Source organism: Gallinula chloropus (genome assembly GCF_964237585.1).
Source record: "Gallinula chloropus genome assembly, chromosome: 1".
NCBI classification, from domain to species: domain Eukaryota; kingdom Metazoa; phylum Chordata; class Aves; order Gruiformes; family Rallidae; genus Gallinula; species Gallinula chloropus.
Window position 1 is genome coordinate 86,456,605 of NC_140085.1, and position 25,008 is coordinate 86,481,612.

At 39.1% G+C, this 25,008-nt stretch overlaps 1 protein-coding gene across 1 annotated transcript in view; it reads left to right on the plus strand.

Moving 5' to 3' along the window:
- Window positions 1-546: 546 nt before the first annotated feature.
- SPAG17 (sperm associated antigen 17) overlaps window positions 547-25,008 on the plus strand; it is a gene marked incomplete at its 5' end in the record, with an annotated part of 113,297 nt that continues 88,835 nt past the window's right edge. Inside the window, 4 exons of the mRNA XM_084273881.1 lie at window positions 547-642; window positions 9,265-9,405; window positions 9,773-9,832; window positions 24,053-24,184. Of these exons, the coding sequence (XP_084130007.1) occupies window positions 547-642; window positions 9,265-9,405; window positions 9,773-9,832; window positions 24,053-24,184 (429 nt within the window). The remainder of the gene's footprint in view (window positions 643-9,264; window positions 9,406-9,772; window positions 9,833-24,052; window positions 24,185-25,008) is intronic.

Here is a 25,008-nt window from a genome sequence, read left to right on the forward strand (position 1 = left end):
CCCTCTCCCGTTCTGGTCCCAGCGCCGCGGCATCTGGTACCGTTCGGAGAGCGATTTCGGGCTGGGCGCAGGCCCGGCTGCCCGCACCTGTGCGCTCCCCCGGCCCCGCAGGCGGCCGCGCCCGGGTCACGCTCCAGCGCCGCGGCGTGAGCTCACTCCCTCGCCCTCCTCCCCGGGCACGCCGAGCGCTGCCGGCGGGACACTTAACGCGGTGGTTACGTGCTTCCAACGCGGCCCCGGCGAAGCCTCTCCCTTGGGGCTCCAGGTGGCTGGCGGCCGCAGCTGCCCGCCCGCGTCGCGAATGACGAGGCACAGCGGCTGCCGACCCGCCGCCACGGCAGCAGCCTGGCGAGAAGGAGGGCCCCGGGCAGCACACGCGCTGCCCACCCTACCGGGCACGGAGCGGGCGCCCCTGCGCGCAGGGGAGGCACGTACGCCACCCATGTACCGCCGCTCGGCGTGGCGAGGGCGCGGCCGGAAGGCGGCGCCCCGCGGGAGTCGGTCGCCATTGGCGACGCGTGGGGCTCGTCTGCCGCCTGCACCGCCATGGGCCCGAAACGGCCCAAAACCGGCGGGGTCGCCTCGTCGGGGACTGCGGCCAACAGCTGGGAGGCTGCGCTGGTGTCAGCCCACCTCGAGGAGGTGAAGGCAGCCGAGGGGCAGGGCGGCCGGGCAGGCTGAGTCGTCCGGTCCTGGGGTTTGAGGGTGGGGGAAGCTGGGAATGGGCCTAAGGCGACCCTCGCTACTGGGGGCTCCACGGCGTACCCGGCTTCACCCCCGGGAGGACCGTGAATGTGCGGTGGAGCTGGTCTCCCCTCCCCATGCTCCCCACCCCCCAAGGCAGCGGCCCAGCGGGTTTCTTGCTTTTCCTCCCCTGCCTGTTTTTTTTTCTGGGGCTCTGGGTGCCAAGTTTCGGCTCGGAGTGAACTTTTTATAAACTGCTGAACAACGAGGTTTGATGAAGGTGCTGACACAGCATTAACTGTAGCGTTGAAAATGTGAGGCTGTAATTTTCCTGCTTCAGTGTGTGCAGCTAAAAGGCTCTTTTTTTTTCTTCCCCCCACCCCCCTTTTACAGCGTGTGAGGATCTAAAGGCACATTTAGGTTTAGAGGTTCTATGTAGGCAATGTAACTCTAATAAATCTTGACTTGCAAGAGAGAATTTGGTTTCAAAGTAGTGTAGTAGTTTAGCAAACAATAATATTTATCTAGCACGTGTTTATCTAGCGCTGCCTCTGCAAGTGAGACAAATTACTTCCGTAGCTTCCTTGTTTGGATGGGTTCCTGTTGTGCCCTATTAAAAATCTGTGATGTTGGTTGTTGTTGTTGCTGTGGGGTTTGGGTTCTTTCGGGTTTTGGTGGGTTGTTTGTTAACATGCCAGCCATTCTGGTTATGTATAAGGACTTTTGAATTCAGTAGGAGGCTTTTCAACTGGCTAATCAGTTCTCTGAAATGCCACAAATACCCAAAATTCTCTTAAATACTTGCTTTTACTTTTATTTGGTAGTAACCGAGTAGTGCAAGTTTGGCCAAGCAAAATAACTTTTAGAAGTAAGCTGCTCAGCTAAGGCTGTTGTACCCCATTTTTCCATAGAATGTAGATTTTAATATTTTTTTTTCAGTAGAGTTCAAAAGCCCTTTCTTGCTTGTGGATCTCACCCCAACTCTAGGAGAGCCTCCCTGAAGCATGAGAAGGGGGTGGAGATTCAGTAACCAACACCACCTCAGCTCCTGACCTTTCTCCTGAGCTGATGAGCAACGTGCCAATTAGTGATTATTAATTTTTTTATGGTGGTGTTTATTGTGGTTGCGGATATTGTCCAGTGAATTCACTAAACAAAGTGCATTGTTTACTCTGCTGCTTCTGTTATTACAGAAACCATGATATCAAAGTATTTTAAAAGGCAGGAAATAAAATGCTCAAAATTTAGGAAATACCAGGATTAGGATTATTCAGGACTGCACATTGAGGCAGATGGAAAGAAATGTTGAGTATATTCACTGATTGGGGCAAGAATTCTTTAGGGGGGGGAAAAAAACCCATGATCACCTTAATGAAAGATCATCATAATACCTGTTCACATGGGGCTGAATTAAGATTCCTTGATTCCCTAACTCTGATATTGTTCAGCCTTTTTCTGTTCCAGTTAAACTAGTTCCAGCTAAACTAATTCCACTTCTCTCTGTCTCGCCGTTAGCAGGCAGAGCCTTGGGGACGTGGGGAAAAACTGGCTCCCTGCTGCAGTCAGTTTGAACTCAGGCTTCTGTGATGCTGGGCAGCCGCTGAACTTTCTCCTTGCAGGGAAATACCTATTCAGCTCTTAGAGTCATGGGCAGGAGCATACTTGGTGCAAAACTGTCAAGTACCATCAAATCTCTTCTGAGCGTGTGTGAGTTAAGATTCATCAAGCACAGCCAAACATGGGTATAGCTGATGTAAATAAATGTGCTCTGTAAAAGCAGATAATTGACACAAGTATGGCTGTGGTGCCAAATTTTAATTCCTTCCTCTTGAACACAGAGGAAATTGAATATCTTAATTACTTAATCACATAGGGTTTTTTTATTAAAGGATAAAAATTATTTTTAAAAATCAACTTTCATTATGGAAATAATCTAGTCATGCTATCCTTTCCTCCCCAAACCAGTAATGTTATAGCACACAAGATTTATACTCGAATATATAAAGGTCAGGCAACCTGTGAAGTAGTGTTGAGCAACTTCAGTTGTGGGTGTCACCAGACATGCTGCACAAAATTATGTCTTACTCTTCAGTATTGTGTGTGATAGACCATAGGAATATGAAATTATTTTGGAGACGGCAGTATAGCTCCTATCAGTTAAATAAATTTTTCTCCTCACAAATAATTTATAAAGAATTTTTAAATCTTTTGCTTGTATCTGTGTAGAGAATATTCTTTCCCTTTAGTTGAGTCAAAGGGAATTTACTAGAACTGGTTTTAAATTGTACCAGATAGACTGAGCAATGAAATTTCACATTTTAATGTGTGTTTATGACTTACAATATTTTATTAGCCTGATCTATGAAAAGGAGTCATTTTACCAGTGGTGTTAAGTTTTTTATAGACGGGTATGCTAACTAAAATATGATTTAAATGGTATTTACTAACCAAATAATTGCTTTTACTAAACACACTGTGAAAACTGGCAAACAGACAACTTAAAAACATGTATGGAGGAAATAACGGGTTTTGCAGAGCCTTACATCATAGTTTATGTACATCTTTTTTGTTTCTAATGTGCTATATAGATGAACATGGAGCTGCAAGTTTTATATGCCTTCAGATATTAAGATATTTTAATTGATTCCAATGCAGACATAGATTACAAAAATATAAATTAAGGTTCTTATAAGTAGTTAAAGGGCAATATTGGTTATGTGATAGGTGAATTCTAGGCAAATACAGCTCTTAACAATTGAAATAATTGTTATCGTATGATCTTATTAGCTAGTATAACTAAGCATAGCATCTGTAAGCTGCATGCTGCTCTGATGTTCCATCTGTAGGGTTTCTGTCACTTTATTGGCATTTTAGGGCCTGAAAATTCAACTGCAATTGAAAGTTTTAAAATCATTAAAGGTGTTCTGGGTAGGATGACTCTGCTTTTGCTTATTATTCATCCAGCTTCCTCTTCAGAAAGGAATTAATGTTCCATTGAGTTTTGATACTCTCTCTTTTGCCCACATTACACAGCAAAAGCTCAGGCTCTTAAAACCCAAATCCATTAGTAATATGGGGGTGTGTCAATCAGCATGTAAGAGGACTTGCAGCCTTCTTAACAGTCACTGCATTAGGTCTACAGAATGAGATGAGCAACCTTTCCCAGCAATACCTGCTGTATCTGTGGATTTACAAGCTCCCTCATTGTTTAAATCTAAGAATGCTGGAAGTAATATTGCCTTAGGTGTTCATAAATTGCTAATAAATTGCGTTATTTCTGAGGCATTACTTAAAAATCAGGAGATGAAGGAATTCTGGGTTTTTTATGCTGAAGTGTTTGGAGTTTAAGTCTTTAGATGTTTCTCTTCAGCCTTTAAAGTTACATTTGAAATTGTGCTGTAATGAAATGAATGTGCTACTTGTGGCACTAAGGGAAAACAAAACAAACAAACCCCACAACATTAGCGCCTTCCCCCCCCCCCCCCCAATTAAATACCACAAGAGTAAGTGATGATGCAAAATGACAAATATTAAGATTATTCAGAAAGTGGTGGGGTGGAGGGAGATGGCTGCTTGGTGCTTTTCTTGGCCAAAGAGATTTAGAAACTGGTACTACAAAAATAAATAATATACCTGAGTTTTAAAAATGTTTTCTTTAGAAGAAAGTTATTTCTAACACTGACACAGGCTGTGGTGCGTTTCGACTCTTGGCATGGTCACAAGTTTTAAAATATGAGCGCCAGTGTCACTTGTCACAGTGTGTGTCGCTGCATGTTTCCCAGTGAGAGTGGTCTGGTCTCCCCTTAATTAGACCTTGTTTCAGATTGTTTAAGAAGCATTCTGTTACCAATGCCACATTTCCAGCTTCTGTTGTTTTTTTTTTCCATTCATGTTTGAATCGGTGGTGTTGATTCTGTGGGATATCTGCTCTCTGCGTTTTGGTCTTCTGTGTTCACTGAACGCAGTGCTTGCATTGTACTCTCAATGGCAGCCTCCCTAGGCTGTTTCCATGCTTTTCCAGTAGTTATTTTTATGGTTTTCTCTATCCTGTTCTTTAAGCTAGGAACCTCATTTGAGGTAGCCTTAGGGTCACTAATCTATCCTCTTTCAGATCCTTTCTCAGGTCTCACTTCTACAATAACATTTGAAAGAATTAAACTAAGTAGTGGAGCAGTTGTATATTGAGGGAGAAAATATTTTTAAAGTAACCATATACATTTTACTACCTTTCCTTCTCATTTTTATGTTGTGATTTTAGGTGGTGAGCTGTAGAAGCAGGGTCTGTTTCTTCTCTATCCTTTCAGTGCCTTGAACATTAAGGATACTGTTACAGTATTGATAATATAAGGACAGTATTGTAAAATAATAATAGATTTTTAAGGTCAGAAAAGAACACTGTCAGTTAAACACCTTAAACTGTCAATTAAAGCAGCACATTTGCTGTCCTTGATGACTTTATTTGCTGTTCATTATGTTCAGCTTTTCTGAAAAAAGATCCTTTGACGGTTTGAAAATTGGTCACTCTTGGAATAGATGACATGCTATTAGTGACTCTGGAAATTCTGGATCATTATTCCCTGCTAAAGTCTGTGTAGCTATTTCTGGTATTTATGTTGCTCCATTTCCCACCTATTCTAACTCTTTTACAAAAGGAATACTTTTTCTTCATTTTGCAGCTAGGGACATATGGGCTAATACTCTATAATACTGTTTACATTTTTTATGCAAAAGACCTTGTATTGAATTGCATATACTCCAGCTGAATCGAATTAGGTGGGGTTATAATTTTCACCAATAGTTATCTTGTAGAAACTCATTCCTTTTCTTTTATTTTTAATAGATTAGCCAGTGTTTTGCCTACACTGTAAATATTCTCATAGCTGTTCTGCGGAGAAGCTTTAGCAATTTCTTTGAAGCAGAGAAGTTTGGGGCAGGGGGAGAGAAGGTGTGGCATGCTCATGGCATGGAATCACAGAATCTGTTAAATTGGAAGGGACCTTTAATGGTCATCTAGTCCAACCCCTTGCAGTAAGCAGGAACACCTTTAACTAGATCAGGTTGCTCAGAGCTTCATCAAGCCTGACCTTGAATGTCTCCAGGGGTGGGGCCTCCACCATCTCTGGGCCACCTGTTCCAGTATCTCACCACCCTCATAGTGAAGAACTTCTTCCTAGTGTCTAATCTAATGTACCCTGCTCTTGTTGAAAATCATTGTCCTTGTTCTATTGCTCTGTGTTGTTACAAACAGTCCTTCCCTAGCTTTCCTGTAGATCACCTTCAGGTACTGGAAGGCCACTATAAAGTCTCCCCGCAAGCCTTCCCCACGCTGAATAAACCCAACTCAGCCTGTCTTCATAGGAGAGGTGCTCCAAGTGATTATCCTCGTGGCCCTCCTCTGGACCTGCTCCAAGAGGTCCATGTCCTACTGTTGAGGGCTCCAGAGTTGGACACTTCAGGTGGGGTCTCACCAGAGCAGAGCAAAGCGGGGGAATCACCTCTCTTGATTTGCTGGACATGCTTCTTTTGACGCAACCCAGGATGCAAGGACGTCAAGGGTATACCTTTTGCTGAGGGCATCCATTTTTCTGAGAATGTTTCTCTTAGGAGAAATCCGAAGTTTTTTTAAAACTTCATTTTCCACAAGCAGGAATTACCCTAATGTTTTGCTTTGGTGCTTTGTTGCAGGCTGCTGTGATGGTGGGCACCACAATGGAAATCAAGAAAATTAACTCTCCATTGCTTTTATTTCCTTCCTAGGAAATGCACCAGTGTTGTGAAGGAGAAAATCTCATTGCTCAAGCATGACTGAAAGTGCCTAGGAAGTATTAGAGGGGTTTGCAGAGTAAGGATTTGGGTAGGAAACTGAGGATGGATAAAGCTGGAAGTTGGATCAGATAATGCAACTAGGCACTATCTGGACAAGGAAACTGAGAACAAGCTAAGGGAGCAAGTGATGGATGTGGGAAGCATTAGGAGAGGTGGCCCGACGCAGGTGAGGAACGGAGTGGAAATGGAAAGAGAAATTAGATAGGGACGGTTGTGACCAAGGGGTGGAAAGATCAAGAATAGACAGGACTATAAGGAAGACAGGTTTCACAGGCATCATTGTTTCAGGATGATGTTAGTCAGTACTAAGCAGGTGTAATTTGTGGGCGTTGAGATACTAGCATGTGTTGAGGAGAAACTGAAGAAGGTACAAGGCAGAGGGTTTAGGACTCTGATGGAAATTTCTTTGCATATCTGAAGAACTGCATTAAGTTTTGGGAGCAGGCTTTATATGCTGTTGGACCAGGTTTCCTCTAGCATCCGGCTTAGAACCTGACCTTCCCTGTGCTGTCAGCATCTGTCTGTGAAATTTGCTGGGTGTCATTCCTCTCTTTTGGTGACTCTCACTGAAGAGGACAAGTGTAGTGATACCAGTTGCTCCCTTAGCTCATGTCATGGGCGGATGGTTATTCTAAAGGCTCTGTCTCTGCTCATGTGCCCTGGGAACACCAGGATACTGCCACATGAAGGCATTTCAATCTCAGTTCTAAGAGCCTAGAAAATGATGCATTCACACCCAAGTACACACCTTTGAACATCTCTGTTCAAAGAATGGTAAAGTTTTTGTGTCTAACTCCTGACATCTATACAATAGCAAGTTTAACTTGAATTCAAGTTAACTGCTACTCCTGTTCACGTGTTTTGTTGATAATACTGGAATACCTGTCTCTTTCATAGTGCTGTGCACTGGTGGCTATCTTGGCAACTTTAGGCAGGAGGACATATCATACCCTATCCACCCAACTGTAAAGGGGAAAAAGAAGTTCGGTGTACTTGATGCCCATACAGGTCACTGCTGCCACCACTTTTCCGTTGAGCAGTGCCCGCTGCTCCAGGTCAGCTGGATGTTCTCCTCATAAATTCTATCCTCTTTGCATGCTTCTAGAGCACGAGTGATAATGCTTCCACTCTCCTGCATTTTGCAATTCTAAAAGCTTAAGGTTTATTTTGTGCTGCTATAAAGTATCAGGGAAGTTTATGATGTGTGGAACTGTAGGGGCCCTTTTGGGCTGAGCCTCTGCTCTGTAGCTACTTGCAATTTCAGAAGTCTACACTTGGTGATCTTTCCATTCTTTTATTTCTCACAATATTCTGTGGTTAAAAAAAATAGGACGTGTGTCTGTAATCATGTTGTGCCGTACTTGTGTGAAGTTAAGTTTTGCTGCCTAAAGAGTATGACAAACTGTTTCCCTCCATGTAAGGATTTACTAGGTTGAAACTTCTGCCACCTGTTGTTTTCTCCCATCCCAAGTCATCAGTTACTCAAATTGCAAACACGTAGGTGTGGGGGTTTTTTGACTAAGAGAAGGAACAAATAAAGAAGGGTACCAGAAAAATGAAAAATAAACTTCTCCTTTTACCATTTACATCTAATTTTTTTTAATGGTTCTTTCCCTCACTTTACCATCTACTCAGGTTTTATTCTTCTTTTCCACGAGGAGTTTGTACATAATTCACATGTATGAAAATATTTCCATCAAAATTCTAAACCCCCATCTCTTAAATTTGTCTTCAAAATCTCTCCCTGCTGTGATGCACATTGGACTGATATGTGGCTCTGCTTAAGCTGGTCCTGATTAACATGACAGTGTCTTAGGACTACCTTGATCTTACTGAAGCGCTTTCTTTCCCATGTTTTCCTTTAAGCAGCTCTATTGATACCCTTGCAGTTTACACACGCAGATGTGCAGTGAAAAGAATAATTTGATGATTCCTGCAGAGTGTACAGCGCAACCAAAGCGCTTGTGGTTCAGCTGCCATTGATGCTGATGGAGAATACTCTGGAGTGAGATTTAGATGTGCTGGAGATAGCCACTCTAACAAAAAGGATTCCAGTAGGTTAAAGCAGAAAATGTGGAAGAGTAGCCAGTAAAGCATAGCCAGTTGCTTAAATTAAATTTTGAAGCTTTTCTGGATGTGTGTCACTAAATAATGTGTTACAATCTTCTCGTTATGCATTTCTTTAATGCTGAAATCGGATTTTACTTTTCACAAACTGTGCTATTTATCTGCAGAAGATTGAAAGCTGCAGGTTTTACATTTGTCAGTATTGTAGTGATAGATCACTCGCCATTATTTATGGGTGTTATTTAATTTGCTGGATGAGGGGGCTGAAATTTGCTCAATTTTTTTCTACAGCAAATAAAGACAATAATACATAGTCATTGACAGTAGTACGTATATTCAATATTCACGTCTAGTTTCCTTACTGAAGTGTCAGATCTGCAGATGACATTTAAAAGTCACTTTCTCTCTCTGTGATGCTAATACAACAGTTACCGGCAAGGTTTGTGGAGGTGGTTAGTAGGCTTTGGTGTTTTCCACAGCATAATGCTGCCACCTAATGGCAGAAAGAACTGGGACAAAGTAGTACCTGCTTTTGGGTTATATACAGTTTATTTCAGTGTGATTAAGAGACTGATGTTGAATATGTCTTAAAGGGAGTAAACATCTCTACAGGGTTACTCCTTGAAACTTCAGAGAAGCAGTTTTGTTTCTTTGTGTTTTAATACTTTATTTTATTTTGAAAAATAGGATGACTGGAAGCCTAGCATCGCTTTTGTTGTTGGGAACAAAATCGAGGATGAAGTCCACACCAAGGCCCTGTGTCTTGCTGTGCAGGTGCCACAGCGGAAGCTTTTCAGTGTGGTAACACGTGAAGACATTTTCAGACAGGTATTCCCAGAAATAAATTCTTAATAACATGCCAAACCCTATATCTCACTTCTAGATACTTCTTTGGTCTATGGTAAATGTTCAGTTTAATTACTCTGGAAGTTTTGAAAGTTACACTACTTCATAGGAGCTAAAAATGGAAAAAAAAAGGTTTACTGTATAAGCTGGTCTCTTCCCTGTAAATAGCAATGTTTTGTTACAGACTTTTCTTCAAGGTGCTGATCACAAAATTTCCCTCCCTAAGGTACAGGGGTACCTTGCCCTCATTATTTTGTGTGTGTGACTGTAGTGTTTCCAAAAGGAAATAACAAAAGAATTTGTGTAAACTTAAAATATTCTCACAATAGTATGTTTTATTTCTTTGCAGATCAGAGAATCTGGGAATGCAAAGGGAAAAAAGGTTAAGGATGTGCCTATGTACTATGAGGTAGGTTAAAATATGTGTTACAGAGTCAGCGCTTGTTTACACTGAGGTACATACAGCTGTGTAATTGTGTTATGCATACCTGAGTAAATGCAGATCTGGTGAATCTGCTTTCTTTATGTCATACCAACAGTGTTCTGTTGGACTACTAATTGAGTGAGGATCAAGATGTCTTTTATGAGTTTTATTATGTTAAGAATTATTTATTTTATTATTTATTACTTATGTGGTTGTATTTTGATGGTGGTGTCACAAATTACAGAAAAACAGTTAAATTCTGCTCTCCTAGATGCTCTCTGTAATTTAGAGAACTATGCCTTCATTTATGAGGACGTGGTGCCATAAATGAAACACCATCTTTGTGTGCTAGTACCCATTATCATCTCTGTATGTCAGCAGGGTTAGGAATCATGCTTAGTACAATGAGGACTTCCTTCTCCCTACCTTGTAAATGTTTTACTTACAGCTTGTGAGAGGTTATAAAATCCTGTGATTAATTAGAAGATTGTTTAAAATTTTCTCAGGTAGAGTTTTATGGCCCTACAACCTGGAGCACAAAGAATTTTGGATCCATCTAAAACAATCTTGTTTGCATGTTAGTTCTGCAATGACTAATAAACTTTTTATGTGTCTCAGGTTTTGGTGGGCTTTGTAAGAGGTCTTTTTAGTTGCAGTCTGTTTTTCAGTAATGCCAGACTAGTATCTGAACAAGTCCCTTTGGAATTATTTGCCATTGACATGACTGTGAATTTTATGCAATTAACCCGCTTTGTTTAGGATTAGCCTCCCAGGCAGACTCACCCGGGATGTAAAACCCCTCCAGTCCTAGTGGCTGATTTTGAAGTCTAGCTATAAGCAGAAGCTTTGTATGATACCTGTATTTAATTACTAAGAGCAATTTTCCTTGTGAAGTGGATACTTATTAAATTCCAGCTGTCAGTGCTGTGTCTCATTAGCTACTTACTTTACTCCTCAAAGACATTTTTTCCTCCCCTCCTTTAAGAGAGAATATAAAATGCTTGTTCTGACCTTTTGCTTGGACTTGGTTTCCGTTCTGGCTCTTGCAGATTAAAAGATTGATCATGTTGCCACAAGCATATTACGATCCTGCCTCTCTGGGCAGAATTTGCTCCTAAGTGTTCACTTGAAGTCCACGTGCAGTTTGTGCATTCAGAGCTTTCACTACAGTAAGGATAAACAAATACAGGCTTAGCACAGAGCACAGGGTTATAAAATGTTTTTCTGAGAGGAGCATTTCTGTCTTCACTGCATATTGCTCTCTTCCATGTGGTGGGATTCACCACACTGGCATTTCCACAAGTGCTTATGCATTTCTAGGGGGGCTGATTGAGATTTCTGAAACTTAGTGGTCTTTGAACATACGAAGTGTACATGTGTGCATTTGGGACTGATGACATGCACAGTATTGTGGTTATTAATAGTATTAATAGCAACATTGTCACCCATGTCCTTCACCTTGCACATTGCCTCTACTCAAATGCAGGGGTGTTTAATAAATTTCAGTGTATCAGTCTGCAGTGCCTGCTTTAACTCAAGACACCGTAACAAACTGCTCTTGGTATATTGCAAGGTAATTATACATGATATTAAAATAATTCTTTTTCTCTATTAAAAATTGTTTTCCTTCAGGGTTTCTGTCATCTTACTGTGTTGTATTTCCTGTCACACTTATCGTACAAACTTAAGAGGGGCAAAGTTTATGAACTTACATAGCTAAAAGTTTTCCAAATCCATGAGAATTAGGTGTCTGACACCATTCCTGTCTCAAGTGACTTGATGGCAGTAGGAGTTCACAGTTTTGTGCTAGTTCCAGCACTTAATTAAATGATGTTAGGCTGTATCTCTCATGAAGATGCCATGGGAATATTTTTTTCTTTGTATATGGAAAGGAAAATGTTATGCTGCTTGTAAAATAATGACAGAATTTGTAATGAATTAGATTAATCTGTCATGTACAGTTTTCCCACCAGAAAGACCTAAAATTATATCATGTTTGAATGAAATATATGCATTTTGTAAGCAAGGTATATATCTTTTATTTATTTATCTACCTGTTTGTTTTGTCAGCTGTAGTTGAAGTGATCTACCACTGCTAAACATGATAGTGTTTTAGTTTCCAAACTTCAAATTTTGAAAATCTATTTAAGTCTGAATTTTCTATACTAAATTTGTTCATTGAGCTGTTTTTTTTTTCTTTTAAAATTTACTTTCTTGAATGTTCTGGTGAGATTGAGTTCAGGGGTTGTGTGGATGGAAAGATTTTTAGGTGGGTTTTTTTTCTTGAAAGATTTATTTTCCAGATTTGTTGAACTCCTTGGGGCAAGGTCAGGAAAGCTGCCTTTATGTTACCTAGGAAATTTTGAGAAGGAATCTTGTCCAATACTTTCACGGGGACGAGCTGGACTTGGGGACTAATACCCTGGTAAGGAAAGATTATGATGGAGGCTCATGCAGTCCCTTCGTGTGAGAAGACTGGAAGTAGATAGATGGTGATGCTGTAAATGGACTCAGCTGTCTGTAAGGAATATGGCCATGAGAGAGAGAAGGATGGAAGGGAGAGAGATAAGCTGAAATGCTTGGGTGATCTTGGCTACACCTTTTATATTGAAACTAATATTAGATTGATTGGTTCACCCTTGCCCAATGAGTCGTTTCCAGAGTTACCACTTTAAAGTGTCTCCATCCTGGAAATTGTTCTTGTTTTCTTCTAAGATATGTCTTCTAATTTTAAAAAATCAAACCATGTTCCTTTCTAACACTATGCTAACTACTTTTTTTTTTTTAATCTCCCATGGTTATTGTGTCTTCTGGAGATCTTATAATTCATGACTGTCTTTTCCCAGATGACTGAAAAACTCTCAATATGTTGTATACTTCAGACTCCACAAGAAACTCATCTGTTTGATGATGACTCTTTGTTTGTAGTTGCATTTTTTGATCTGTCATGAATTTTAATCTTTGTCACTGCTTTATAAATCAGTAGTAAAAGAATAGGGAAATCTGCTTTTCACAATATCATATTATGTGTTTCTTCTAGAATTGCAGTTTTACCAGAGAAAGCTATTATCTTTGTGAAAAGGCCACCTTTTTTTTTTTTTGTTCTTCTTTATCAAAAAGAACTAAATTGAATTGGTAATAATTATTTTACCTCGCCCCCGCCCTTTATTTCTTGCTCATTGAATCCTCCATTAGGACATTAAGGAAATAACATCAGCACCTCTGTTACTCTGCAGTGATAAGCATTATAGAGTCGGTGTTTAAAATATGTGTGTTATTCTAGTTTCTCTTTTTTAAGCATTGGTGTCATATCAGCTTTCTTTTTATTTACTTTAAAACTGCCCTTGTTCGCCAAGAAATGCTTACGTTCAATATTCATCATCTAAAGAGCTCCTCAGCTACTTGCCTGTAATGCTACTTTGATTACGTTATCCAAATCTACTGGATGCCTTTTTGCAACTTCCTACTAATATAGTTGGAAATAGCTGCTTATTAATGAAGTGATATAACCATATTATCTGTTGTTTTTTCCAAACATAAAGCAGAATAATCACTGATTAGCTTTACTTTTCCTGCATCTTTATTGACTCTTTTGCTCTTACCATTTAATACTAGACCAATGTCACATTAAGATAGATTTCCTTATACAGTTAAAAAAACAAAAGTCCTTATTTCTGCTGGAATATGTTGTATTTCTCTTGCTTTTTGTTGCTTTTATTCCTTAAGTCTGAAATAGTCAGGACTTTTAAGTCAGGCTATCCAGGAACTTGTTGGCCATCTGATTGCACTGAATTATCTCTGATTCTTGCATATGACAAACAAGCAAACATTAGTTTGCATATCACATGCTGGAACTGTTAATATTTAAATAGAAGAGAATACAGAATTTTGATTACAAACTCTTCTGCTTCTTGTCATCACTAACTGAACATGGGACCTGTTTGATTCTTCTGTTGACTTGCTTCTAGATATGCATGGTAAATGGTTCTCCTACAAAACCTTGCTTTATTTTACTTTCTTGCTGCCAGGGAAGTAATATCAACTTTGATACTTCAAACATGTGGACTGGTAAAAGCAGATGTGCCAATTTTACCATCTGAGTCAGGGTACATAACAGCCAACCCGTATCACCAGGCACATTGAGACACCAACCTAGTTGTGCAGTTTCAACAAAGGAGACCCCCAGGTTCAATCCTACCACCAAGTATAATACGCACAGATTTGTCATTAAAGACCAGTTCAGTTGAGTGCTTGCTTATAAATCATAATTAGTTCATGCTTTGTACAGCTCATTTTGAAGACTAACAGGTTATTGGTTAGAAATAGAATCTTGTATTGTTTAAGAATTATTTATATAGTACATGGGCTTTTTTCCTGAGTATATTTTTTACCCAAGTTTGTTTTTTTCTTAATAATATGTTGTTGGAATCCTTGGGAAATTGTGCTTTGTTCATTGTACTTCTTGCCATAATGGGCAATACACTGTAGCAGAGACAGAAGGATCCTTCTATTTTCTAGGTGAAAATGAAATAGATTCCTCTCCTGTCACTTCCAACATAAAATAGATAACCTGAGATATTAAGAACTTCAGTAAGATAGCAAACCATATCAGTGAACAAGCTGAAGTGGAAAAAAATTAATTTACCCAGGAAGTAGTGGATTTAAAGCAGGTTTTTGAGCATTTCTGTGAATTAAGGCTTTGCTAGAAATGTGTAGAATGTGTACTTCTGAAGTGAGGGTTGCTGCTGGTGAGGCTGTTTGAAGTGCTGGTCAATGTCATGATGTAAAGAGAAGGCTCACTTCAGATTTTAACTGAGTTCCTAAGATAGGAGCTCTTACTGTATTAGGAAATTTTATATATTTATGTATACGTTATTTTTATGTAATTATATGATATATGTTTATATCACACACAACTATATAATAGATATATTTAAAAGATATATTAAATTTTTCTGTGTATAATTGTTGAAAACTACCTTCTATTACTCACCCCAATGGCATGAATTTCATTCAAGAAACCAGTTAAGAACAGCTACTTCTAAATACCTTTTATGTCATCTCTTCAGTAGGTCTTAAATATCTCATACATTTCTATTATCTTATGTCTCCTTTTTTAGACTTAACAATATTGTCTTAACATCTTTATCCCATTTTGAGATTCTGTCATTGTCTCTATCTTCAGGGAAAAAAAATAAAAAGAAAAAAAAGGACAACATCTCAAGGAACACAGAGTATGCATTTATTTTGTGATAAGGATGTTATAGTAAATTCCTAGGGTAGAAAAATCAAATGTTTTGATGAGAATACACAACTCTTAATGTCACAGATACAGCTCTTATAGCAAGGCATATTTTAATCCAAGAAGTACAAGCTGTTGTGAGTTGTGTGGCATCTGGAGGAGAGCAAAGATTCATTAGTGGCCACTATATGTGTCACTGTAGAAAAAAGTTTCAGAAGTGCTGCTAGTGAGGAGTAATTCTAAGAAAGCCTTTTGGTTTCCTCTGGAAACATAATTAAAGGTGAAATATTTTTCTGGAAGTGTGTGGATTTTGGCAAAACACCATCAGAAAGGTTGTGGTCAAGAACAGGCTTTCTCAAAAGTAGAGATAGTTGTATTAAAACCCAGCCTTCTTACCCTAAAAATATATGTCAATAAAATCGTATTTTTCTTAAAAGAAATTTTGGTTTTATTCTGCTGTAGAACAAAAATAATTTTAAAAGTTGTTATAAAGTGGAACGGCTCAGAAGCTGAAACTTGTCTGGTGTCATTGATTTGGTGAGAGGGTTTGACAGTGAAATCAACTTTGGCAACCGTGCTGAATGGTCAGTTGGATAGAAAGATTTAATTTTATTTTTCATTCTCATACAGAGCAAACAAATGCTACAGTCTTAAATGTTGCAATAAAAGGGAACAGTTCTCCAGTCAGCCTTTGACTGTTGTGTGGATGCAAGCTAAGAGATTTTTATTGCAGAAGGACTTGGCCCTTACACTGTACGGATATGCAGAGGATTAGTGTTCAAGAAACAGTTGGGAATTATCATTAAATGAAGATGCCTTTTAGAGTGGTACTGGCTCCAGGGAAGGGTAAGGGACTTTAAATCTTGCTATGGGCTCTGTGTACTTACCAGTTGTCAGCTCTGCTGTATCTGTTACCAAGATCCAACCAGGTATACTGTAGTACAGGATATAGTATGTTTTGTAAATGATCCCACTGCATGAGCTGGTACATTTACCTCAGATATTTATTGCCTTGTCTTCTGAGAAGAGTTTAACTACTCTGCTTCCTGGGTCCAAATATTTAGGTCAGTTTACTTAACAAATTTTTTTCTTAACCTTCTTTTAGGTTTAGTAATTTTCACAACTCCCATTGGTCTACAAAAGTTGTTGAATATTAACATGAATGGGCCTTAGGGAAGACTACCAGTGTCTGTGTTTCAGCTGACATTAGATTTACCCCTCTGTTCATCTCACAGGAGACCTTTACAAGCAATTCAGTCTGCTCTGCTGCCAAATGAATAGTGACAGTTTATGTCTATGCCAAGCTATTCCAAACAGACTAATATCCCACCTCAGGAAACAAATCTTTGGCATCTTCAGATGAAATGCAAACTTGAGTTAATCTATATTTGTCCTAGATAAGGTAATCCAAGAGTTCCTACATCTTGAAGATCTTACTAGAACTCACTGAGGAAAAGTGGTGTGAGCTTCTACCTATCCTGCTCACCTTAATTCTTACTTCGTGATGCCTTCCACTAGTGGACTTCTTAGTACTTGCTAAACTGCTTTGGCAGATGTCTTGCTATCATCAGTATCAATAAGAGTAGAATATCATTCTCAAATGCACTCTTGTAACTTGGTCAAATGGGAACAAAAGTAAATGCTCTGACAAAAGAAAAGGCATTCACTTTCAGATGACTTCCCAGAACAGTAAAGATCTCACCTAGCTCTGTATTCTGTATTGCAGTCCAGTATGGATGTCTTAATGACCTAGGTCATCCCAGTGACATTAGAGGCATGCCTGTGATCAGGTAAATGGTTCCAAGCATTGGATAACAGCAAAATGATCATTACTTTAAATGCAGGAAACCCATGTCACCTGAAAGAATAAAATATTATCTAGATTAAAGATGTACCACCATGTCTTTACATGAGTCTTTGCCATTGTCAGAGCATCCGATGACACTGCATCATCAATAGTGGCATGTGTAGTCCTTTGAGTTATCAAATGATACACCTTCCATTTATGGTATTTATTCCAGGACTGTTGTTACTATGAAGTGATAACTCAGGTCCTATGAATTGTAGTTGTTTGCAATCAATTTCTAAAGTCCTTCCAGTTCAGTATACCTTTCCAGGAACCCCTCTAAGGACAGTTTGTCACATTAAGAAGTAATGCTAGAGGTAATGCTATTTGCATGTATTTGTACTATTATTTTACCACTGTTAGCTGTAATTATCTGGCCTAAAGCCATTTCCTAAAACTAAACATTGATGACAATTTATTTTCAAGGAAAGAAATTTGATACCTTTTGAAACTCATCTCTCTATTTAAAACTTGCTTTAGATCACTGTTGAAATTTTGGGGTTTGTGGTGGGTTGACCCTGGCTGGACACTGGGTGCTATCTGAAGTTGTTGTATTCCTTCTTATCTGGACAGGGAGAAAAACTATGATAAAAAGTCTTGTGCGTCGAGATAAGGACAGGGAGATCACTCACCAGTTACTGTCATGGGCAAAACACACTCAATTTGGGAAAAGTAATATAATTTATTGCCAATTAAATCAGAGTTGGATAATGAGGAATAAAACCAAATCTTAAATGTTTTCTCTCTAACCTTCCCTTCTTCTCAGGCTCAACTTCACTCTCAATTTCTGTGCCTCTTCCCTCCAAGCAGCATAGGAGGACAGGAATTGGAGGTTGTGGTCAGACACAATGTCTCTGCTGCTCCTTCCTCATTAGGGAAAGGACTTCTCACACTCTTCCCCCTCCCACAGGAGACAGTCTTCCACAGACTTTTCCAGTGTGGGTCCTTCCCACAGCCTGCAGTTCTTCACAAAAGGCTCAATCATGAGTCCCACAGAGTGCCCATCTTCAGGACCAGACTGCTGCAGCATGGGTCCCCCACAGGATCACAAGTCCTGCCAGTAAAACTCCTCCAGCCAGGGCCCCTCTCTCTATGGGACTACAGGTCCTGCCAGGAGCTTGCTCCAGTGTGGGTTTCCCAAAGGGTCACAGCCTCTACCTGCTCTGTCATGTAGTCCTCCATGGGCTGCAGGGCAAAAGCCTGTCTCACCATAGTCTTCTTCATGGGCTATAGGTGAATCTTTGCTCCAGCACTTGGAGCACCTCTTTGCTCTCCTTCTGCACTGACCTGGGTGTCTGCAGGGTTGTTCCTTTCACTTACTCTCACCCACCTCTCCAGCTGCAAATTGCTGTTTCACAGTTATTTACCTCCTTAACTATGTTGTCCCAGAGGCGATACCACTGTCACTGATGGGCTCGGCCTGAGCCAGCAGCAAGTCTGTCTTGGAGCCAGAGGGCATTGGTTCTGTTGAACATGGGAGAAGCTTCTAGAAGCTTCTTACAGAAGCCACCCATATAGCCACCCCCTGCTACCATAACCTTGCCATGCAAACACAGTACAGTTTTGCTCCCTAGATTACAAGTTTTCCTGCATACATGCAGCTTGGTATAAAATTTCCTGGTTTTTACTTGTAGGTTTTGATGAAATTTCTGTATAACTAGAGAAAAGAGCAATTATGTCTGTAACAGTCTCATCATTAAATAGGGAGAGAGACCCTTGGAGTAGCTAAAGGAAATTCTCTTCTCTGTTTTGTTGCCTTCAAAAATTTCAGGTGACTATAATCGATTAATTAAGGACAAGAGAGAGTAAGTGTAATTTTTTGTCAATTAGAGCAACTAATCCTGGGATCCTTTATCATTAAAGAAAAATTTTAAAAATTGCCCAAAGCCCCATTGCAAAATCGAACCAAGATGGAAAGATCCTTCCTAGGAGTTCTGTGGTGCCAAGCCCATGAGGCCATTGGGACTTCTTGGCACATGAGTTCTGAAGCTTCATTGGAAACTCTGGCAACATGTAGCTAGATGGGTTCTGCCAGCTCAAGGGTTGATGAGATGACTTTGCTTCTTAAATCATTTTGTTCCACCTCTGATTGGGTTCTCTTCCTAGCCAGATTCAATGTTAGAGAAGCGTGACTAAATCCTTTAGCTCTGTAATGTTCATTGTGTGGATCCAGTTGGCTGGAATTACTGGAGCAAATTTACTTCTCAGAAGCAGAAAATACTCTAGTCCACAATGGAAAGACTTGCTGGGCGGATTCATACCATTGAAATGTAAACATTTCAAGATTTGAAGTATATCTCTTCTGAGCACACATCACAGCAGACTGGCCTGTTCTCTCTTTTTAAAAAGGTCTTCTGGGTTCTGTAGGAGTTAGAAACCACTTTAAAGCTATTTCAACTCTTTTCCCCCCAACCAGAATGTTAAAAGGAAACAGGTATCTGAAGCATCACAAGCAAAATCCTTCCCTATGGTTAAAACCCCTCCTTCCTGAGATGGCAATGCTAATGACGGATCGTTGGAATCACATATTGCATTTTGTCTTCCCTTGAAGCTGCTCATTTTGGTAGCAGTTAGGTGGTCAGGAAGCCATAGAACATGCATTTCATAGGTAGTGAGAGCCTTGCATGAGCTTTTTAGTAAAGACAGGGTGAAAAGTCATCCTAATTTTTGTGTAATATATTTTACCATTTTTTACTTAAATTTGGTCATTCAACTGTTCATATTTTTCCTTAAATCATTATTCATAACAAGACACATGCACTGAACATGTCCTACAGAGCTCTAATTCTGTGTTACAGAGATTAAACGAGTTAAGGTATGCCCTCAGGTCATGCATTTTTCGTAAAGGTTTAAAGAACAGACCTTCTTACAATGGATTCTGCCAACCAGATCAAGCTGTGTTGAGATTTGGCCAAAAAAGAGACTCATTTATATGAGTGACAACATATATTTTCTAGGACACAAGCTGCTGTTGCTGCTGCTTTAAGAACTGCTATCACAATAGAAAGGTAGATATTTAGTATATGAACATCACACACATTTGTTCAGTATTGCTCAACAGAGAAAGTATCCTTGTCTTACTTCAGTAGATCTGTTTGAAAAGGGCTCTGACAGACAGAAGGAAGAAGGAGTCCTCAAATGTTTAATTCATTTTTTTAAATCATTTGAATACGTGTTGGTAAAGTCATCATTGATTAACAAAATTGATTGAATAGCTTAGCTTAAGTTTTACAGCATGTCATGTGTCATGTTAGCTCTATATGGATCTCTGTTATGTATGCAATTGATTTACTGATTTACATGAGTCCTTATGCTCAGTTTGAATTGTGAGTCATTAACAAAGGATAATGATTAAGAAATCTTTTGGCATCATGAAATGAGGCAAACGGTCTTATAGTACAGACTAAATTGCCTTTGAACATGCAGCAGGTGTGATCTGAAAAAAGTTTCAGTCAGCTCAGTGCCTTCCTTTTATTCTTTCAAAATGATCATTTGCAGTATGCTAGAGTCAATGAAATTACATCAGCAGATTCAGCAATATTTAGTAGTATGTGTAAAGGAGTCTTCTTTGAACAGAAGAAATTTGTCCCTAAGATTTCATTAAATAGTCTGTCTTGAAAACTGCTTGTGAGGGATTCGTGATACTGATAGCAGACTGCAGTAAGTAAAGATTGTATCCCTGTCCCCCCTTGTCCATGTCTGTGTGTCGTCATGTGTCCCCAATCTCCCCACCCCCCCACTTTTTTTAGCTTGCTCACAAAAAAACCTTTGAATAGTAAATAATAACTTGGTTAGTAAGTGTAATCCGTATAGCCTCTTGACTGATGGCTCTCTTAGTTCAAATTTACTTGAACTGTGTCAGCTACTAAGGGATTTGAATTACTAAGTATTTCTTCTAGGAACAATTATGTTTCTTTTAGGAAGTGTTACATGAATCTAAGATATATTTGATGGGTTGGATTTCAGGAGGGCTTTAGAAAGCTTATCCTAGATATGAAGAACTACATGATGACATAGGCTGACCACTGTTCATAGCAAGTGATGCTGCTGCTTCCAAGCAGCGATAAAAGTGTGAAAGTTACCAGTGCAGTTTAACACTTTGAAAGTTTTTCTGATTATGATTTAACAGCCACAGTACTTCTGTATATTGAAAAACAGACACTTTAGAGAAAGATACCATAAAGACTGACTTTAAATGTTTCTGAATTTTTAAGACGATCTCAACGTCACTGGCATCTGCCAACAGTACAGTCACCTACAGGCAGCATTTGAATGGCTTGAAATGCATGCCCTTTGCATCAGGCAGCTCATTCTCTGCATGGTTCATACTGCCACCATATGTGATCAAATACTGCATCACTGAAGCCTTTCTGCACTTCACAAATGTGACCCCTGCTGTGTGAGGAATGCTAAGTTTCCTTCTTCCTTTAAAGGAAAAGAGGCCCTACCTTACTTAGCTTGTCCATCCAAGTTTCCATGGTTTCTAACATATGAAAAAGGTCATCACTGGCAGGGTGAAGTATAGTCAATCTGAAATTAATCCACTTCATAGTATCCAAAAAAAAAAAAAAAACCTTCTGTACTCCTACCAAGTCTTTGTCTTCAGCTTTCTTTTTTTACTGAGGCTCTGTGGATTCTTAACTGTTTATGCCAGGAGCCTGCATAATTCACAGGGTCACAGATGAGGTAAACATGCATAAGTGTAGTAAATTCAATTTCTTTTACCTCCTGTGTATGGATTGATCTATGTTCTATCTTTAAACTAGCAGTGATGGAGGATTGCTTTTTTATTTGCTTATGCATAAACCAGATTTTACATTGCTTCATGAAAAACTATTTGCTTTCTTTGTATTGCTGAATGTAATGTGTTCATTTTATCATTGTCTTATTTGTCTGACCTCTCTTCACAGTCATAGAATGTCTTCCTGTTAAATAGTTTGGTTTACACTTTTCTATTGCTTCACAGAAGAAACTTTGTCCTTCCCACCCACTCAGAGTTGTCCAGCTCACTACAGACTTTGGATGTTTCTCTTCATTTCTGCATTCTTTACCTACAGAATAGGAATAATCATGATGCATTGCTTTCGACTGGTAAAATGCTTTGAACTTCTCAGGAAGAATGGGTTGTAAAAGAATCTAAGCGTTCCTTCCTTCTTCCACGAACAATAAATCAGCAACTGCCACTGAGCTGGGTTACTATATATACACTTTTCAGGAATCCTTCGAGAATCCCTCTGTTTCGCCTCTATTGTGTGTCAAGAAATGTGCAACTCATCTAGATTAGGCAATTGGGAAGCATCCCTTTGCATAGGCTGTTAACACCACTTCTGACAAAAAGAAAAAAAAAACCCCACAAATAACCAAGCAGAAAGATCATTTTTCTAAGGGAGATTACAGTATTTCTACCAAAGTCTCTTTTCTTTCAGAGCACAGAGTTTCTGTAGCTAGCTCTGGGTGACTGTTATTGTTGGAGTAGTTAGTAGTTTCTAGTGTACCTACAGTCTGTGGAAATTTTTAACATATCCTTGATTTTCTGCTGTGTCTCTGAAGTCAATGGGAGTCTTTCCAGAAGCCTTCTATGGTTGGCTTGTTGAGATAGTGGACAGTAAGTACATACTGAATACAAAAGATGTAAAGCAGAACTGATCTAACCATGATGTATTTTCCTATGTGTATGTTACAGAGATCATAAGGTTTATTACATTGGAGGGACAGGATTGTTTGGGAGGGTTTATAAATGCAGATGTTTTGACTGCTTTGTCTCGCTGTTAACATGATTCAGAAAAATCTGAAATTTTAAGAGATTTCTTTTTCTGTACTTTGCTTTCACTTGTATGAAACAATAAGTTGGCTTATGATAGTCTGGATTCCATTTTGACTTTTTTTTATTCAGAGAAGCATTTTTAGTGGCTGTGTTTGCTTACTTAGGTTTTACTTGAGAAGTGAAAATATCTGAGCTGGGCAAAAAACTATGAAAGCTCAAAGGTATGGTGGTGTTCACATTAGACAAGACACAGTTCAGTGAGATGAAGTGTGCACCTTCATTGTCTGAATGTTAGCAAGCAAAATTGACACCATATGTGCCCAACTGTAATTGCTCCAAGAGGGGAAAAGAGAAATATGTCAGAACATTTGAGTAACACCTAATTCAGCCCATGGTTATAAATAAAGCTGATGGTTGCTTAAAAACAAAAGTAGGAAAATATTATGGTTGTATTATTCCTCAACAGCGCTTCCTACATAGGTGAACTTTATTACAGAGACAACACAAGTGAAAAGAAACATATAACAACTTTTTATGGTATTTTTATGTTATTTTATTTTTTTCGCAGTAAATAAAGTGGTTATGAGGCTCCAAGGAAAACGGGCCAGATGTTAGTGAGTTGTATGAAATTTAGTGGAAACAAGCTGTAAAAAACATAGTCATAAAACAGCCTGTCAATGCCACACATCTGGACAATGCAGCTGTATGTTCCTGCTGCTGTCATCACCCTAGGAAAACTCAATAGCCTTATTTCACCCCAATTAGGCTGCATACCAACAGAATCAGAATTACACTGGGAGGGGGTGTATTTTCACTAAGACAGACCCTCTCAAATTCCCTTCAAGAAATTTTTATCTGTCATTCAGGACTAGTGCCTCAGACACTAGTCACTTTGTAAACAAGATTCCAAACTATTCTTCTTGATTTGCTTGCTGTTATATGCTTTTTAATTTATTACTTTATAATAAGTAGTTGCTTAATATTACCTCTTTGTTTAAAAGCTAAAAAACCAAAAAGGTTTATTGTGACAACTGTGTATCTGTTGACCTTTACATAATCATAGAATTTTTCTCCATTCTGCTTTTATCTCATGCTATAGTAGGTATAACTTCATTTGATTTCTTAGGAACCAGAGGATTAGCTATGTACCTTACTGTTATATTGTTTTTTTCTGAAAGTGTGGGATTTTAACCCACATGTTGTACAATATGAGATAGTACTTCCTCATTTCAGCATGCAAAATAAATGTCAAATGCAATATTAAAAGTATACAAGTAATAGGGTTTTTTTTTTGTTTGTTTATCCGGAGTTGTTTTTGTGGTTGGTTTTTCCTTGTTTTGTTTTCCTATCCAGGTGATAGAAGTAGCCAAAGCCATTCTGGATAGTGGTGAAGAAATTCCTGTAACACTGACAGGAAAGCTCTTGAAATTTCAACTGCTTTGTCTGAAACAGAAGGACCTTCAGAGAAGAGAAGCTGAAAAGAAGGTAGTACAGTATGCCTTAGGGACAATGTTTAAGTAACTTTACGAAGACACTGCATAATTTTCAGCTTCCTTCTCAGGCGTAGCTTTTGAGATCTGTAATTTAAGAAAAATGTGGATAGAATTTTTTTTTTTTTTTTTTTAGTTAATTAGATTTGGGGAAGAAGCTTTCAATTACTCAAATGCAGGTGAGAGGGTAAAAAAAAAAGAAAAAATATTCTGCAAGACCTTTTTGCTCAAGTAGGACTAATAGAAAAGAGAGCTAGAAACTGGATTCAGCTGAATATATCTCAGCTGAAATAAAGGTAGGAGAGGTTATTACTTGAGAGGTATCAAGAATAGATGCAGAACAACACTAGGAAGACATTATTATCATGAATCACTTCTCTGGAGGAAACTTGGAGAAGTTATTTGTTCCATCTTCTGGCACTAAGGCAGGATAAAATATACATAAACTATTCCCGGCAGAGGTTTGTTGAATGTTTCACTGCTGTGCTTTCATTTTTCTATCCCAATCGATATTGCTGCTCAACTGTCTCTGCAACTGCTTTGAAGGCAACAGTTCTTCAGCTCTACAGAAATCTATTACATATTTAACAAAACAAACCCTAATATGTGTCCTGGTTTCTAGTTTTTGATGATTCTTGTTAGTCTACTCTGAATTTTCTCCAAATAGTTCGTATCCTCAAGTCTGCTCCTCCGAACTGGGCACCACATTTTTCAGTGTTCCCAAAATTCACTTCTACATATTCCCCTAGCCTGTCTCTACTAGCTTTGTTGCTTCAGTCAGATTACTTATGTGTTCTAGGAGGAATTTCACCAAGTTTG